We start from the raw sequence: 15885 nt of genomic DNA on the forward strand, positions 1-15885 counted from the left end.
CTCGCTGTTGGCTGGGCTCCCTGCCTGTGCCATTAAACCCCTACAACTCATCCAGAACGCCGCAGCCCGTCTGGTGTTCAACCTTCCCAAGTTCTCTCACGTCACCCCGCTCCTCCGCTCTCTCCACTGGCTTCCAGTTGAAGCTCGCATCCGCTACAAGACCATGGTGCTTGCCTACGGAGCTGTGAGGGGGACGGCACCTCAGTACCTCCAGGCTCTGATCAGGCCCTACACCCAAACAAGGGCACTGCGTTCATCCACCTCTGGCCTGCTCGCCTCCCTACCACTGAGGAAGTACAGTTCCCGCTCAGCCCAGTCAAAACTGTTCGCTGCTCTGGCCCCCAATGGTGGAACAAACTCCCTCACGACGCCAGGACAGCGGAGTCAATCACCACCTTCCGGAGACACCTGAAACCCCACCTCTTTAAGGAATACCTAGGATAGGATAAAGTAATCCCCCCTTAAAAGATTTAGATGCACTACTGTTCCACTGGATGTCATAAGGTGAATGCACCAATTTGTAAGTCGCTCTGGATAAGAGCGTCTGCTAAATGACTTAAATGTAAATGTAAATGTAAGACTGTTGTTTATTCAGTGGGTCACAGGAATATAACAGGAGCTGGAAGTGGCTCACATCACTTTGTGCTTTGCAGCACAGTGGTGTTTCCTGCTCTAAACTCTCACCTCTCACACACACTTTCTCCCTCTCACCTGTATCCACTGTTCTCTGTTGATCTCGACCCCATTGGCCCCGAGTGATGTGATGGCTCTGTCAACTATCTTCTCCACCATTTGCGTATTCCCGTTGGCCTCCTCCAGCTTGGCGGCGGTGATCCAGATGTGTCGGTCCGTAGGGATGTTCTCACGGGCCTTGTTCAGGACACGTCTGGCATTCTCATAGGTCTCCAACCGCGCCAGTGCCAGCCACAACTACACAGGTAGAGGGGGCAGGAAGGTGAGGGAAGGGGGTGTAAAGAAATAAAATAAAAAGAAGATATTTTGGGATGAGCAGTCAGGGTCAGAATGCAGAAAGTAGAGTTGTATGAGACTGGGTCCTTATGAGAACATTTCACAATATCAATGTGTGTACCTCCACGCTAGTGGGACAGCACTCCACAGCTCTGCTCAGCATGATCCTGGCATCCTCTGGCTCCTCCAGTTCTACAGCAGTTTTCCACAGACGAACTGACTTAGACACATTCTCCAGCGCTGTGGGACACACAGAGAGAGGAGTTACACCTGGGGTTCCCAAACTTTTTTGGCCCGTGCCCGAATTGTATAAATGACTGATCGTTTGTTCGTTCGACATGGTGGGATCTTTTTGTCTGTCAAATTAATTATGGGTGAAACGACAGTGGCAACACCTTTATGTGCTAATATTGATATAATAACCATCGTATGAAAGTCAAATTGGGAGTCATGGGATGACATGGTGCATTAGGTCCTCCCACTGCGACCCAGGAAACTTCACAGGGTGGTGAAAGCCCACGGTATGACCAGAGTAGGCACAAAGGCCATTTAACGCAACAGGTTTTGTGACAAAACGACCAGTAGAGTTGAAAATGAGATAGATTGAACACATTGAACATTCCATTTTTATTTGGTACATGAAAACATAAGTGAAAAGGTACATTTTGTGTGGATTGTCATAATGTGACTTATCTGCAACAAGTCTGTTTTGGTGGTGGTAAAATGCATATTTTCTTTAATGCAGATTTTTTAAAGATTCGCATGAAAATTGGTTGCCAGTTGGATGGAAACCTAACTACAGATTATGTTCTTCCCCCGTCATTTTCAAATCCGGCGATCCCACATGGGATTTCTGTTACAGCCTTCATTTCTTCAACAAACTGTATTTTTTGTAGTTACTTAAGTAAATACCTGTAGTCAACTTGTGCAAAACATTAGATGAAGCAGATTGAGTTCTTCATTTGGTCTGTCACGATTTCACATTAGGAACCACCTTAGTTCCCCAGAACAGTTGAGCTAATCACGTGTTTCTTTGTAAATAGCACAATGGGAGAAAGAGTCCAGGTGTGTAGCTTTCTGCCGTGATTGAGAGGTCAAAGCTCTTTGGATGAATTATCTGTACAGATATCACTGCTGCCATCTCCATTTCCTTGTGTTTTTTCCTCCTCTCCGTTGTCGGCTCCTGAGGCTTCTCCCAGCGACTGCACACCTGCTGCTCCAGAGCCAGAGCTCTTCTTCCTCCAGACAAGTCTGTCAAAATGTCTTTCTCTTATTAACATTCACTTACAAATGTCCAAACTCACTAAATTACATTCGGTAGCTACAACCTATACTTTAAGAACTTTATGAGCTGGATTGCCTGTCTTCGCAATTCGTTTATTTTCATTTGTGCTAGTTAGCATATTTAGCTAGCAGTCACTATACGCCATTACCTGTGCTAATTTTGTTAGCATTCTGGTGATAGACACCCAATAGTTTTTTTGTTGCATTTTTAGTGCCCCCTTGTGTACGAAGACGGTAATAACGTAAATCCGGACGACATGACGATATGAAAATCTGGATATTGTCCAACCCTAAAACACAAAAATCTCTGCAAAAACATTTCATAATGTAATCATGGCAATTATTTTAATATCAACACATTCCTTCAATCTTCTAGGTACACTGTGATGGATAAATAGAGAAGGTTTTTCTTTTCTTTCTATTGTGAAATACAGACAGGGGCAGCCCAGATATGTAAGGGCTGAAGACTTTCACAGGAAGCAAAACATACAGTCTCTCAAAGAAGTATGCTGCTGGGAACAGCACTGTGTGTGTAATGGAGCAGTGCTCCCACCATGACAGAGTGTAAATAGAGGGTGTGTCATGGCTAGAAGTGTCAATTGGGATAAGAAACAAGGTTCAATGTTGGGTTCAAATGTAGTGATGGCCTGTTGAACTTTTTATTTCCCTCTTCTCTCAGTCTTTCCTTTCATTACTAGTCCAAGCTCAATAGTCTCAATAGCAGACAAGTAAGCCTTGTTCACACTGCAGGCCTTAATGATTACATTCGTTTTGTTTTTCAAATTCATATTTAAATACTGACTGTCCAATAGAGCCAGGCCGATATGGGATTTTTGGATCCAATTCCAATTTTAGAGTGGAAATATTCACCGATAACTGATATACAGGGCATTTGGAAAGTATTCAGACCCCTTGACCTTTTCCACTTTGTTACGTTACAGCCTCATTCTAAAATGTATTACATAAAACTGATTACTCAATCAATCGACACACAATACCCCATAAAGACAAGGTGAACACAGATTTTTTTAATCAAATTTTTTAAAAAATATAAAAAACAAATGCCAAATTTACATAAGTATTCAGACCGTTTGTTACGAGACTCGAAATTGAGCTCAGGTGCATCCTGTGTCCATTGATCATCCTTGAGATGTTTCTACAGCTGGACTGGAGTCCACCTGTGGTAAATTCAATTTATCGGACATGATTTGGAAAGGCACACACTCGTCAGTACATAACAGAGCCATGAGGTGGAAGGAACTTACCGTAGAGCTCCGAGACAGGATTGTGTCGAGGCACAGATCTGGGGAAGGGTACCCAAAGAATTCTGCAGCATTGAAGGTCCCCAAGAACACAGTGGCCTCCATCATTCTTAAATGGAAGAAGTTTGGAACCACAAAGACTCTTCCTAGAGCAGGCCGCTCAGCAAAACTGAGCAATCATTTACATTTAAGTCATTTAGCAGACGCTCTTATCCAGAGCGACTTACAAATTGGTGCATTCACCTTATGACATCCAGTGGAACAGTAGTGCATCTAAATCTTTTAAGGGGGGTGAGAGGGATTACTTTATCCTATCCTAGGTATTCCTTAAAGAGGTGGGGTTTCAGGTGTCTCCGGAAGGTGGTGATTGACTCCGCTGTCCTGGCGTCGTGAGGGAGTTTGTTCCACCATTGGGGGGCCAGAGCAGCGAACAGTTTTGACTGGGCTGAGCGGGAACTGTACTTCCTCAGTGGTAGGGAGGCGAGCAGGCCAGAGGTGGATGAACGCAGTGCCCTTGTTTGGGTGTAGGGCCTGATCAGAGCCTGGAGGTACTGAGGTGCCGTTCCCCTCACAGCTCCGTAGGCAAGCACCATGGTCTTGTAGCGGATGCGAGCTTCAACTGGAAGCCAGTGGAGAGAGCGGAGGAGCGGGGTGACGTGAGAGAACTTGGGAAGGTTGAACACCTTCCCAATCGAGGTCATATTGCCGCATTGTATCATGTATTTGGATATTTCTGTTAGGGAACACTACCCGGTGAAGTGTGCAATAACTAAATTCGCCCTTGCACTCCTAAAGAATGCTTTTTTAAAAGCTTTGGCAAAGTCCACAAACTTAGTCTACTCTCTTCGTAACAGATTCTAGTTTTGGAAACAGAAAACTGTATTGAGATAAAATGTTTAATCGATGAGAAAATTTGCAGATGTTGGCAAAAATCCATCTTCTCCTACTGCCAGCCACTGGGTTCCCTCTCATCACCATATTTGGTAGTGCGTGGAAACGCCTACCGGATGCTTCACATTTATACATCCGGTGAAATATCTTGCTCATTGTTCCATCTGTGGTTGGGGTTTAGCATAGGGACATCCCAAGGATCCCTGATAGCATCATCCCTCAGGGGACATCGTCAAGTCCTCTCACACAGCTAGTTAGCTGGACAGCTTGCACTCATCACAGAAATGGCGATTGGCGAAATGTGAATAAGGACCAGTCCCTACCAAGTGACATGTTTTTTGGTGTCTCTGAAAACATTTGAATGGTGGAGCTTGAGGACTACCCTTACTAAAGAGCAAAAATAACAACAGATTTCACTGGCTTCACTAAAAAGCTATAACATTACCACAACTTTGAACTTCTTAGCACAGCACGTACTTTACATTTGGGCATTGCATCCATTGTTTGTCACGACACCCATGACACTTTACGTAAATGGCCTGTGCTCATTTTATTGAGCTGGCAAGCGTCTATCCACTCAGTACTCACGGTAGAAGCAGTAAGACGAAGAGTTAGTTCACTCTCCTCTCCGACTGGTGTGGATGCATTGGCCCGGTGGTCGTGTCCAGTCTTAGTGTAGCGCGCCAAGGCAAGATAGGCTTATAGCCATGGGGGACAAATAACGAAATGTACAAAAAGTCCAATTCTATCAAGAACGGCTTTTATGACGAGCGTCATCTTTGCATCTTATATTGGTCCATTTCAATGGATTTAACAACGGTACGAAATATCGGCCAACAATATTGGTGAACCGATAAATCGGTCGGGCTTTACTGTCCAAAGAACAGGTTACAAGTGAACAAATGGGGTGTGTGTGTGTTCAGGCAGAAGTCATCTGCTGACAATACCAACTAGTTGTCATAGTAATAACTTGTGTGGCACAGTGGTGTAGACAGATAACTTCCTATCATTCAAAAGTTAGGTAGCAACCTAAGGTGACAACAATGCCTACCATTGGCTGTTCAGACTCCAAGAAAAATAACAGATTCGAATTGGATATGCAAAACAACTTGATTTGAGTCACTTCAAACTGTCAATGTGAACAAGGCTTTATAGGTCTCAACAAGAACTGGTTTGCACCATTGTAGCTTTGACAGGGCACAAACATCTCACCCTTCCTGAGGACCCGTTTCTTGGCCCTAACGTCAGTCTCCAGCTCGGCTGCTCTGATGTAGATACGGACAGACCCGGGGAGGTGACGCACCGCCTGGGCCACCACTGCCTTGGCTGTGTCCCCTGGCTGCAGCCTGGCGGCCTCCAGCCACACATCCTCACTCTGGGGACAAAACACACCCATTCATCTCACACACATTGTCTGGGTCACCAGTGCCTTGGCTGAGTCACCAGTCTGTAGACTAGCAGTCACATCCATCAATCATTATCACCAATGAGGTGAAGTTTTTGAGCACTATCATTAGTCTGCAGTAATGTGCAAATTACAGCCAGAGGCACCTCTAGACTAGACCTATCTATCATCTAATACAGGGTAATTAGGCCAGCCCATTTTTAACGTCTGGAAATCTAACCAGGCCAGCACAGACACTGACTGGTGGAGAAATTGAATGCCTCATTTAAAACCTAAAAAGTGAGCACACAAATACACAGATAAGCATCATGGGAAGCAAGAAGTGCACTTTGAAAAGATACTTTACAGTTTGTGTACGTTACCTTGGGACACATCTCAGTGCCCTTCATGATGAGGTTCCGGGCCACCTGTAGTTTCCCTGTCACCTCCTCTAGCCTGGCCGAAGCAATCCAGGCAGGGGGGTGGTGGGGGTTGGTCTCCCTCACTGACTTCAGCAGCAGACGGGCCTTCTTAATGTCACTGCACATTCACAAGAAGACAGTCAACAATACAGACAGAGATATAGATCAGCAACAAAGTGTGTGTTCGTAGCTAAGTTTATCCTCTGGGCCACTCACCTGATGTCTCCTCCATGCGTGGGGATCATAGAGTTTAGGTCAGTGAGATAACCTTTAGGGTCCACCACCGTCTGTCCACTCACAGAGTCAGACACCTGAGAGGAGAGAGATGGAGATCAGCACAGATATACAAAACAGGAAGTTATACTGGGGATCACATGCTTACTGGAGACTTTTGATACCATCTGACCAGTCCCTTCCATAACATATACAGTGAGCTCAAAAACATTGATATGTGTATTACAGAACAACATTTTTGTATTTGGTCCCATATTCCTAGCACACAATGACTACATCAAGCTTGTGGCTCTACACATTTGTTGGATGCATTTGCTGTTTGCGTTTCAGATAATTGTGTCCAATAGAAATGTATAGCAAATCATGTATTGTGACACTTATTGTAAATAAGAATATAATATGTTTCTAGACACTTCTACATTAATGTGGATGCTACCATGATTACAGATAGTGCTGAATGAATCATGAATAATGATCAGTGAGAATGTTAGATGCACAAATATCATACCCCCAAAACATGTTAACCTCTCACCATTACAATAACATGGGAGGGTAGCATTTTATATGATACCCCCTAGACATGTTAACCCCTCATCATTACAATACCATGAACCAATACTTTTGTACTATGTTCACATTATATTTTACATGAACATTTTAGTCATTTACCAGACGCTCTTATCCAGAGAGACTTACAGGAGTAATTAGAGTTAAGAGCCTTCCTCAAGGGCACAGACTGATTTTTCACCTAGTCTGCTCAGGTATCCGAACCAGCGACCTTTCAGTTACTGGCCCAACGCTCTTAACCACTAGGCTATCTGAAACCTGATATAGATGAAAACACCCTAAAATGAAAGCTGACAGTCTGCACTTTAACCTCATAATCATTGTATCATTTCAAATCCAAAGTGCTAGAGTACAGAGACAAAAAGAAAAGTATGATAATATCTGTCCTAATACCTTGAGCTCACTGTAGGTTGGGGAATAACAGTCAAACGAGACACAAGCTTTAAGTCAGTAGGAATAAAATGATGTATTACCTGGCTGAGCCTCATGTCCATCAGTGTGTTCCTGGCCTGGCCGATTTTCCTCATGTCCAGCTCTCCTGTCCCAGGGGTCATCAGGCCAGGGGTCATCCCCCCAGGGTACGGGCTTTCCAGACCACCGGGGAGGTTCAACTGGAGACGGAACCAACACAACAAATAAGAGTCTGGATGAGAACCAGCAGCCTAGAAATACATTTGGGCATGGGTAGGATTAGGTCTGTGGCAGTCATGACATTTTGGCATGGGTAGGATTAGGTCTGTGGCAGTCATGACATTTTGGCATGGGTAGGATTAGGTCTGTGGCAGTCATGACATTTTGGCATGGGTAGGATTAGGTCTGTGGCAGTCATGACATTTTGGCATGGGTAGGATTAGGTCTGTGGCAGTCATGACATTTTGGCATGGGTAGGATTAGGTCTGTGGCAGTCATGACATTTTGGCATGGGTAGGATTAGGTCTGTGGCAGTCATGACATTTTGGCATGGGTAGGATTAGGTCTGTGGCAGTCATGACATTTTGGCATGGGTAGGATTAGGTCTGTGGCAGTCATGACATTTTGGCATGGGTAGGATTAGGTCTGTGGCAGTCATGACATTTTGTCAACTGGTTATTGTCATGCAGAAGACTGCCGGTCTCAAGGTAACTGACCTTTAATTAACAAACAAGTTTCGCATCTCCAGGCCTCCACGCATACAAGCCTCTGATGCGCGCCTTTGGAACCTCTACATGTAAAACTAGTCTAATAATTCCATTTAATATACACTGGGTTACAAGTAAGGGATTACAAAAGACGGTAACTGTAATCTGTTACTTTACCAGAAAAATAAATATTGTAATCAGATTACAGATACTTTAGAAAAAAAATATTATTATTTTGAGGATTACTTTTAAATTCAGAAAGGAAGTTTGTGGGGGGAAAAAATCTTTGACACTTCTGTTTTCTCAATGACATTCAAATCAGCATTGAAAAAAGGATCAAGTTTAAATTTGTTCCACCTGAGCGAGTCTGACCACAAGTCAGAGACCACTATGATGACACAACAAATGTGTTTTATGGATCATGGGAAAAGAGCAGGAATAGGTTTTTGTAGGCTACAGTCCAAGCGGTCTTCCAACTGCTGTCGGCATCCAAAGATTATCCAACTTGAATAAACACGGCGATACGGATATCACCTATTATTGATATCTTCATAGGGCATAGATCTTTTTTTCACCTTTATTTAACCAGGTAGGCTAGTTGAGAACACCTTTATTTAACCAGGTAGGCTAGTTGAGAACACCTTTATTTAACCAGGTAGGCTAGTTGAGAACACCTTTATTTAACCAGGTAGGCTAGTTGAGAACACCTTTATTTAACCAGGTAGGCTAGTTGAGAACACCTTTATTTAACCAGGTAGGCTAGTTGAGAACACCTTTATTTAACCAGGTAGGCTAGTTGAGAACACCTTTATTTAACCAGGTAGGCTAGTTGAGAACACCTTTATTTAACCAGGTAGGCTAGTTGAGAACACCTTTATTTAACCAGGTAGGCTAGTTGAGAACACCTTTATTTAACCAGGTAGGCTAGTTGAGAACACCTTTATTTAACCAGGTAGGCTAGTTGAGAACACCTTTATTTAACCAGGTAGGCTAGTTGAGAACACCTTTATTTAACCAGGTAGGCTAGTTGAGAACACCTTTATTTAACCAGGTAGGCTAGTTGAGAACACCTTTATTTAACCAGGTAGGCTAGTTGAGAACACCTTTATTTAACCAGGTAGGCTAGTTGAGAACACCTTTATTTAACCAGGTAGGCTAGTTGAGAACACCTTTATTTAACCAGGTAGGCTAGTTGAGAACACCTTTATTTAACCAGGTAGGCTAGTTGAGAACACCTTTATTTAACCAGGTAGGCTAGTTGAGAACACCTTTATTTAACCAGGTAGGCTAGTTGAGAACACCTTTATTTAACCAGGTAGGCTAGTTGAGAACACCTTTATTTAACCAGGTAGGCTAGTTGAGAACACCTTTATTTAACCAGGTAGGCTAGTTGAGAACACCTTTATTTAACCAGGTAGGCTAGTTGAGAACACCTTTATTTAACCAGGTAGGCTAGTTGAGAACACCTTTATTTAACCAGGTAGGCTAGTTGAGAACACCTTTATTTAACCAGGTAGACTAGTTGAGAACACCTTTATTTAACCAGGTAGGCTAGTTGAGAACACCTTTATTTAACCAGGTAGGCTAGTTGAGAACACCTTTATTTAACCAGGTAGGCTAGTTGAGAACACCTTTATTTAACCAGGTAGGCTAGTTGAGAACAAGTTCTCATTTACAGCTGCGACCTGGCCAAGGTAAGCAGAGCGTCACAAACAACAACACAGAGTTACACATGGGATTAACAAACGTAGTCAATAACACAATAGAAAAATGTATATACAGTGTGTGCAAATGTAGTAAGATTGGGGAGGTAAGGCAATAAAATGGCCATAGTGGCGAAATAATTACATTTTAGCATTAACACTGGAGTGAAAGATGTGCAAGTAGAGATACTGGGCTGCAAAAGAGCAAAAATAAATAACAATATGGGGATGAGGTAGTTGGGTGGGCTATTTACAGATGGGCTATGTACAGGTGCAGTGATCAGTAAGCTGCTCTGACAGCTGATACTTAAAGTTTATGAGGGAGATAAGTCTACAGCGATTTTTGCGATTCGTTCCAGTCTTTGGCAGCAGAGAACTGTAAGGAAAGGCGGCCAAAGGAGTTGGCTTTGGGGATGACCAGTGAAATAAACCTGCTGGAGCACGTGCTACGGGTGGGTGTTGCTATGGTGACGAGTAAGCTGAGATAAGGTGGGGCTTTACCTAGCAAAGACTTATAGATGACCTGGAGCCAGTGGGTTTGGAGATAGATATGAAGCGAGGGCCAGTCAACGAGAGCATATAAGTCACAGTGGTGGGTAGTATATGGGGCTTTGGCATCAAAACGGATGACACTGTGATAGACTACATCTAATTTGCTGAGTAGAGTGTTGGAGGCTATTTTGTAAATGACATCGCCAAAGTCAAGGATCGGCAGGATAATCAGTTTTACAAGGGTGTTTAGCAGCATGAGTGAAAGAGGCTTTGTTGCAAAATAGGAAGCCAATTCTAGATTTAATTTTGGATTGGAGATGCTTAATGGGAGTCTGGAAGGAGAGTTTGCAGTCTAACCAGACACCTAGGTTTTTGTAGTTGTCCACATATTCTAAGTCAACCGTCCAGAGTTGTGAAGCTAGTCGGAAGTTTGTTAACACAGTGTCCAAAGAAGGGCAAGAAGTATACAGAATGGTGTCGTCTGAGTAGAGGTGGATCAGAGAATCACCAGCAGCAAGAGCAACATCATTGATATATAGAGAGCAGCGAGATGGCCGAGAATTGAACCCTGCGGCACCCCCATAGAGACTGCCAGAGGTCCAGACAACAGGCCCTCCGATTTGACACACTGAACTCTATCTGAGAAGTCGTTGGTGAACCAGGTGAGGCAGTCAGTTGAGAAACCAAGGCTTTTGAGTCTGCCGATAAGAATGCAGTGATTGAGTCAAAAGCCTCTGTGATTCACACTGCTGCTCTCTCATTTAGCTGTTTGCGCCTCACGGATTGTGGTTGTTGTGGATGAACGTTCACACATCTAAATGTGTTCTCGAACTCAATAATGGTTGAATTCAAGACATTTAAGCTGCCTATCAAGCATCGATTTTGAAACCAGTGGACAGCCAGTGAAAAATCCCCTTTTGCAAGAGCTGCATAGTACGGATCCCAGCCTATGGAATAAGCGTGGGGCTTGGGCTCTCCAACCTTGATCCTGCAGCTACCCAGTGATATTCTACCCAAACTCTGTATGCCATGGGCTCTCCAACCTTGATCCTGCAGATACCCAGTGATATTCTACCCAAACTCTGTATGCCATGGGCTCTCCAACCTTGATCCTGCAGCTACCCAGTGATATTCTACCCAAACTCTGTATGCCATGGGCTCTCCAACCTTGATCCTGCAGCTACCCAGTGATATTCTACCCAAACTCTGTATGCCATGGGCTCTCCAACCTTGATCCTGCAGATACCCAGTGATATTCTACCCAAACTCTGTATGCCATGGGCTCTCCAACCTTGATCCTGCAGCTACCCAGTGATATTCTACCCAAACTCTGTATGCCATGGGCTCTCCAACCTTGATCCTGCAGCTACCCAGTGATATTCTACCCAAACTCTGTATGCCATGGGCTCTCCAACCTTGATCCTGCAGCTACCCAGTGATATTCTACCCAAACTCTGTATGCCACAGGCCCTTCAACCTTGATCCTGCAGCTACCCAGTGCTTAATTTGGGAAACCAAGTGGAATCTGTTCGGGAACATCGATAGTAACATGTTTTCAGAACAAAACATTTCACTAAACTGTTGAGAGCCCGTCTGCATGCTTCAGAAAGGAATAAAGGAGAGAGGAGATGGAAACGCATGGTGGTGAGAAATGATGTATAGCTAAAAGTAATGTGACCATTTAATTGTGAATTTTTAAATGCCCTATTACTAGGCTATTCAAAACCAAATACAAATTCACTAATTGTAGGCTAACTGTAAGCAGACCTGCACAATCAATGAACCAGCAGCATCGCCTAGGGCTATACGTTCTCTCCCAGACTCATGGATAGACATTTTGGACCATAAGGTAACCAGTCCATCCAGTAAGCATAAAAACAGTCCACACTCACAGACTAGACTAACTATGTACCAAATACATTTTAAATCAGTTATGTTTGAGTTTTTTTTTCCCCATGCATAATATGTATTGTATAAGGGCACGATCATTTTAATGTAGGTTTTTTTGGGGGGGGGGGGGGGCTTGGACTCATAAGACCATGCATAAGGGGTGGCAGGGTAGCCTAGTGGTTAGAGCGTTGGACTAGTAACCGTAAGGTTGCAAGTTCGAATCCCCGAGCTGACAAGGTACAAATCTGTCGTTCTGCCCCTGAACAGGCAGTTAACCCACTGTTCCTAGGCTGTCATTGAAAATAAGAATTTGTTCTTAACTGACTTGCCTAGTAAAGTAAAGGTAAAATAAAAATAAAAAATAAATTAAATAAGCTCTAATAGTATGGGTGTTTTGAATTAATCATCACCGTAGAAAGCATTTACATTGATGTCAGAGTGGTTAGAGGGACAAGAGCCCTGAGTACCAGGCCATTAGAACCTGATGGAGGGACAATAGAGCCCTGAGTACCAGGCCGTTAGGGCCTGATGGAGAGACAATAGAGCCATGAGTGCCAGGCCATTAGGACCTGATGGAGGGACAATAGAGCCCTGAGCACCAGGCCGTTAGGACCTGATGGAGGGACAATAGAGCCCTGAGCACCAGGCCGTTAGGACCTGATGGAGGGACAATAGAGCCCTGAGCACCAGGCCGTTAGGACCTGAAGGAGGGACAATAGAGCCCTGAGACCCAGACCATCAGGACTAGATGATCGTTAACAAGTTGGGTACTCTCGAAGTATGTCCAGCGCATAAGAGGAGACTACCGCGACTCAACAGTCACATGGAATTTTACTGCGGTCATGACTCCTGACTGCCGGTGTAGCGGTAATACAGTCACTCCAACAGCCCTAGGTAGGATTTGGAGAATGTTTCAGTGGCAGGAGTTGACTCCTACAGGCACATAATGAAACCGCAACATGTGACAAAACAGAGAGTGTGGTATGAGAGTATGGCAATGCATGACCCTTAGAAGTTGGTGAGTATGCTTGAGTGTGTGTCTGCTTCTGTGCATGTAACGTTACTAACCCCCTGCAGTGGGTCCACAGTGGTGTGCTTGTCTCCTGTGGTCAGGTGTTTGGAGAAGAAGCTGTCTGGTACAGGGGTGAGTTTCTCATAGCGCGGGTTCCTCTGGCGCTTGTTCCTGGCATCGCCAACCTCCGGGATACTCAGCCACTCCTCATCTGACATTCCTGACAGCTTCCTCTACACACAGAGACCAAGAGCCAGAGAGAGAGAAAGGGAGAGAGAATGAAGAGTAGAATAGATGTATTGCTTTCAGTGTCATTATCCATTAAGAGATGGAAATTGTGTCTTTGGCAGATTTAAAGGTAGAACTGCTTGGAGACAGTACAGAAGAGTTGATTCTGTTGCCATGAGAACACAGTGACCAACCTTGAGGTCAGAGAACTGCTGCTGGATCTTGGGGCGCTCCATACGGTACTTCTCTATCTCATCCTTCTCCCTCAGCTCCCTGGGGACCACACAGGACAGACTGGGTTAACACAACAGAGCAGTAACACACACACACACACCCTTAGGAGCAGTAACCCACACCAATAAACACATGGAATTATCTTCTCTCACCTCCTCTCCTTGCGTCGTTCGTCCATCCTCTTGTCCAGAGCTGCGTAGATGGCATCTGCCTCCTCGTCGTCTTTCTCATAGGGTCCACTGGAGAACAGACTGCCAGCATAGCCGTTAAACTGAGACAAAGTGGACAGAGGTAGGTGTTACAATATGTTGTGAGCTGAGCTTGTTCTTGGGTGTCATGTGTAAACAAGCACCTCATCATAGTTGGTGTCATTCAGATCCTCTTCGTCATCTTCCTGGTTCTTCTTCATCTTGTCCCCCACCGTCCTCTGCCCCGGGGGAGCATGGCGGTCATCCACCGGGTCGTTGGCATCTCGAGCGGGTCCGATATCAGAACGGGTGGTGAAACCTGTGGCTCTGGAGACAGAAGAGGTGGAGTTAGATGGAGAGATTCAACAACAGACTAGAACATTATTTTTAATCTAGCCAGCAGATCCAACCCGCTTGTTTACAACTGCACTAGGGTCAGACAGGCTTCCTGTGTAGATTATTACACAGCAGAGCAAGCGCGAGAGATGGCTTGGAAAACATACCTCAATCCAGGGATGAGAAATGTGGTGTTCTTCAAATTGTCCCATTATCCCAACTGTTACACCAAGAAGATTAAACGACTGCTAAAAAAACTAGCAAAAAAACTAAGTTGTTGTAACAGTTAAGTTGGGATAATGGGGTAATTCGGAGTATAACTCATTTCTCATCCCTGTATCGAGATACATATTCCAAGCCATATCTCGGGTTGGCTCAGCGGTGTCTACACTGGAAGTCTGTCTGACTCTAGTGCAGTTGTTGGCAAGCTGGTCAGATCTGCTGGCTATCTTCAATCCTGCTCCTGGAGACCACAGCCTCTAGTTTTTGTTTCAGTCTGGTTCTGGAGTGTTTACATAGGTAGATAGCGAGCCAAACATTGCATTGGTACACAAATAGTTACTAACGTTACTTAATAACAAGAAAGAAGGAATTTTAGACGTATTGCATCCTAACACTATTAGTAAGATTTAGGTACAAGTACTTGATTGCCAGCCAAATTCAAGATTGTTTTCCAGTCAAAGGTGGCTTAGTGACTGTAGCTAGCTATGTGGCTAGGCTAACTAACATCATGCCTGCTTACCCTCTGCCGAGTCCAGGCACATAGCCTAGCGGCGCGGCCATTCCTAGGAAGGGCTTTTTCTTCTTGCCCATGAGCGGGGAGGACATGGGCATTGGCGGGGGCTCGGCATTACGCCCGCCACCCCGGCCACCTCCAGAGCCTCTACCAGAATTCTGCCCGCCACCCCCAAAGCCTCTACCATCATTCTGCCCGCGGCCACCGGAGCCTCGACCGAAATTCTGTCCACCGCCCCTAGAGCCTCTACCATCATTTTGATTTCTGTTGTTATAGTTTCCATCTCTGCCAGACATCGTGGCTAGTTATACCGACAACGCGGTTCACTCACTAAGGTATAATAAGAACGGGTTCACTTCCGGAATAATCTTCTTCGTATGAGCTTCCGGCAGACTGTAACTTTTGGAAATAATAACATACGCACTTCCTTTTAGAATCATGGCATTGGTATAAAACAGCGCCCCCTGTGGCGCTCCACAACTACTACTGCCATACTCTACCAGCAGAGTGCAGCAGACTACAGGAAAATGTGCAGGCTAGGAGAATAGCCAACTTTAGGCCCATTGCACATATCCCAGACATGTCAACTGGAATTTGGAGTCTAAATGGTTTATTAAGTCTACCTGTAACTATAGGGAATAAATATGCATTGGTTTCGGGTCATGTATTTGATCAGCACATAGTTGAGTGAATCTGCTAGCCCTCATCAACAGAAGCTCATTAGGCTACCTCAGCCTGTCTGGTTTGACAGCCAGGTCATTTTGAGTCTGCATTTCACCATTATTGACGTAATGAAAGTCGACACTGTCCTATTTCTTGAGAGAACCAATTTAAAAACACAGCTAAAAAGTGTTTTAAAATTAATTGGCATACATTTTGACAGCGATGCATTATCTAATATATATCAAACCAGTCTAACATGGACACTAAAGCCT

At 44.5% G+C, this 15885-nt stretch overlaps 1 protein-coding gene across 1 annotated transcript in view; it reads right to left on the bottom strand.

Moving 5' to 3' along the window:
* prpf6 (PRP6 pre-mRNA processing factor 6 homolog (S. cerevisiae)) overlaps window positions 1-15326 on the bottom strand; it is a 33484-nt gene extending 18158 nt beyond the window's left edge. The window contains exons 1-11 of the mRNA XM_029621488.2: window positions 14957-15326; window positions 14043-14205; window positions 13843-13961; window positions 13651-13729; window positions 13285-13461; window positions 7487-7624; window positions 6429-6523; window positions 6174-6330; window positions 5619-5781; window positions 1091-1209; window positions 712-930 (exon numbers count right to left, since the gene is read on the bottom strand). Of these exons, the coding sequence (XP_029477348.1) occupies window positions 712-930; window positions 1091-1209; window positions 5619-5781; window positions 6174-6330; window positions 6429-6523; window positions 7487-7624; window positions 13285-13461; window positions 13651-13729; window positions 13843-13961; window positions 14043-14205; window positions 14957-15246 (1719 nt within the window). The 5' untranslated portion in view covers window positions 15247-15326. The remainder of the gene's footprint in view (window positions 1-711; window positions 931-1090; window positions 1210-5618; window positions 5782-6173; window positions 6331-6428; window positions 6524-7486; window positions 7625-13284; window positions 13462-13650; window positions 13730-13842; window positions 13962-14042; window positions 14206-14956) is intronic.
* Between the last annotated feature and the right edge of the window lie 559 nt (window positions 15327-15885).

Source organism: Oncorhynchus nerka, linkage group LG20, assembly GCF_034236695.1.
Source record: "Oncorhynchus nerka isolate Pitt River linkage group LG20, Oner_Uvic_2.0, whole genome shotgun sequence".
NCBI classification, from domain to species: Eukaryota; Metazoa; Chordata; class Actinopteri; order Salmoniformes; family Salmonidae; genus Oncorhynchus; species Oncorhynchus nerka.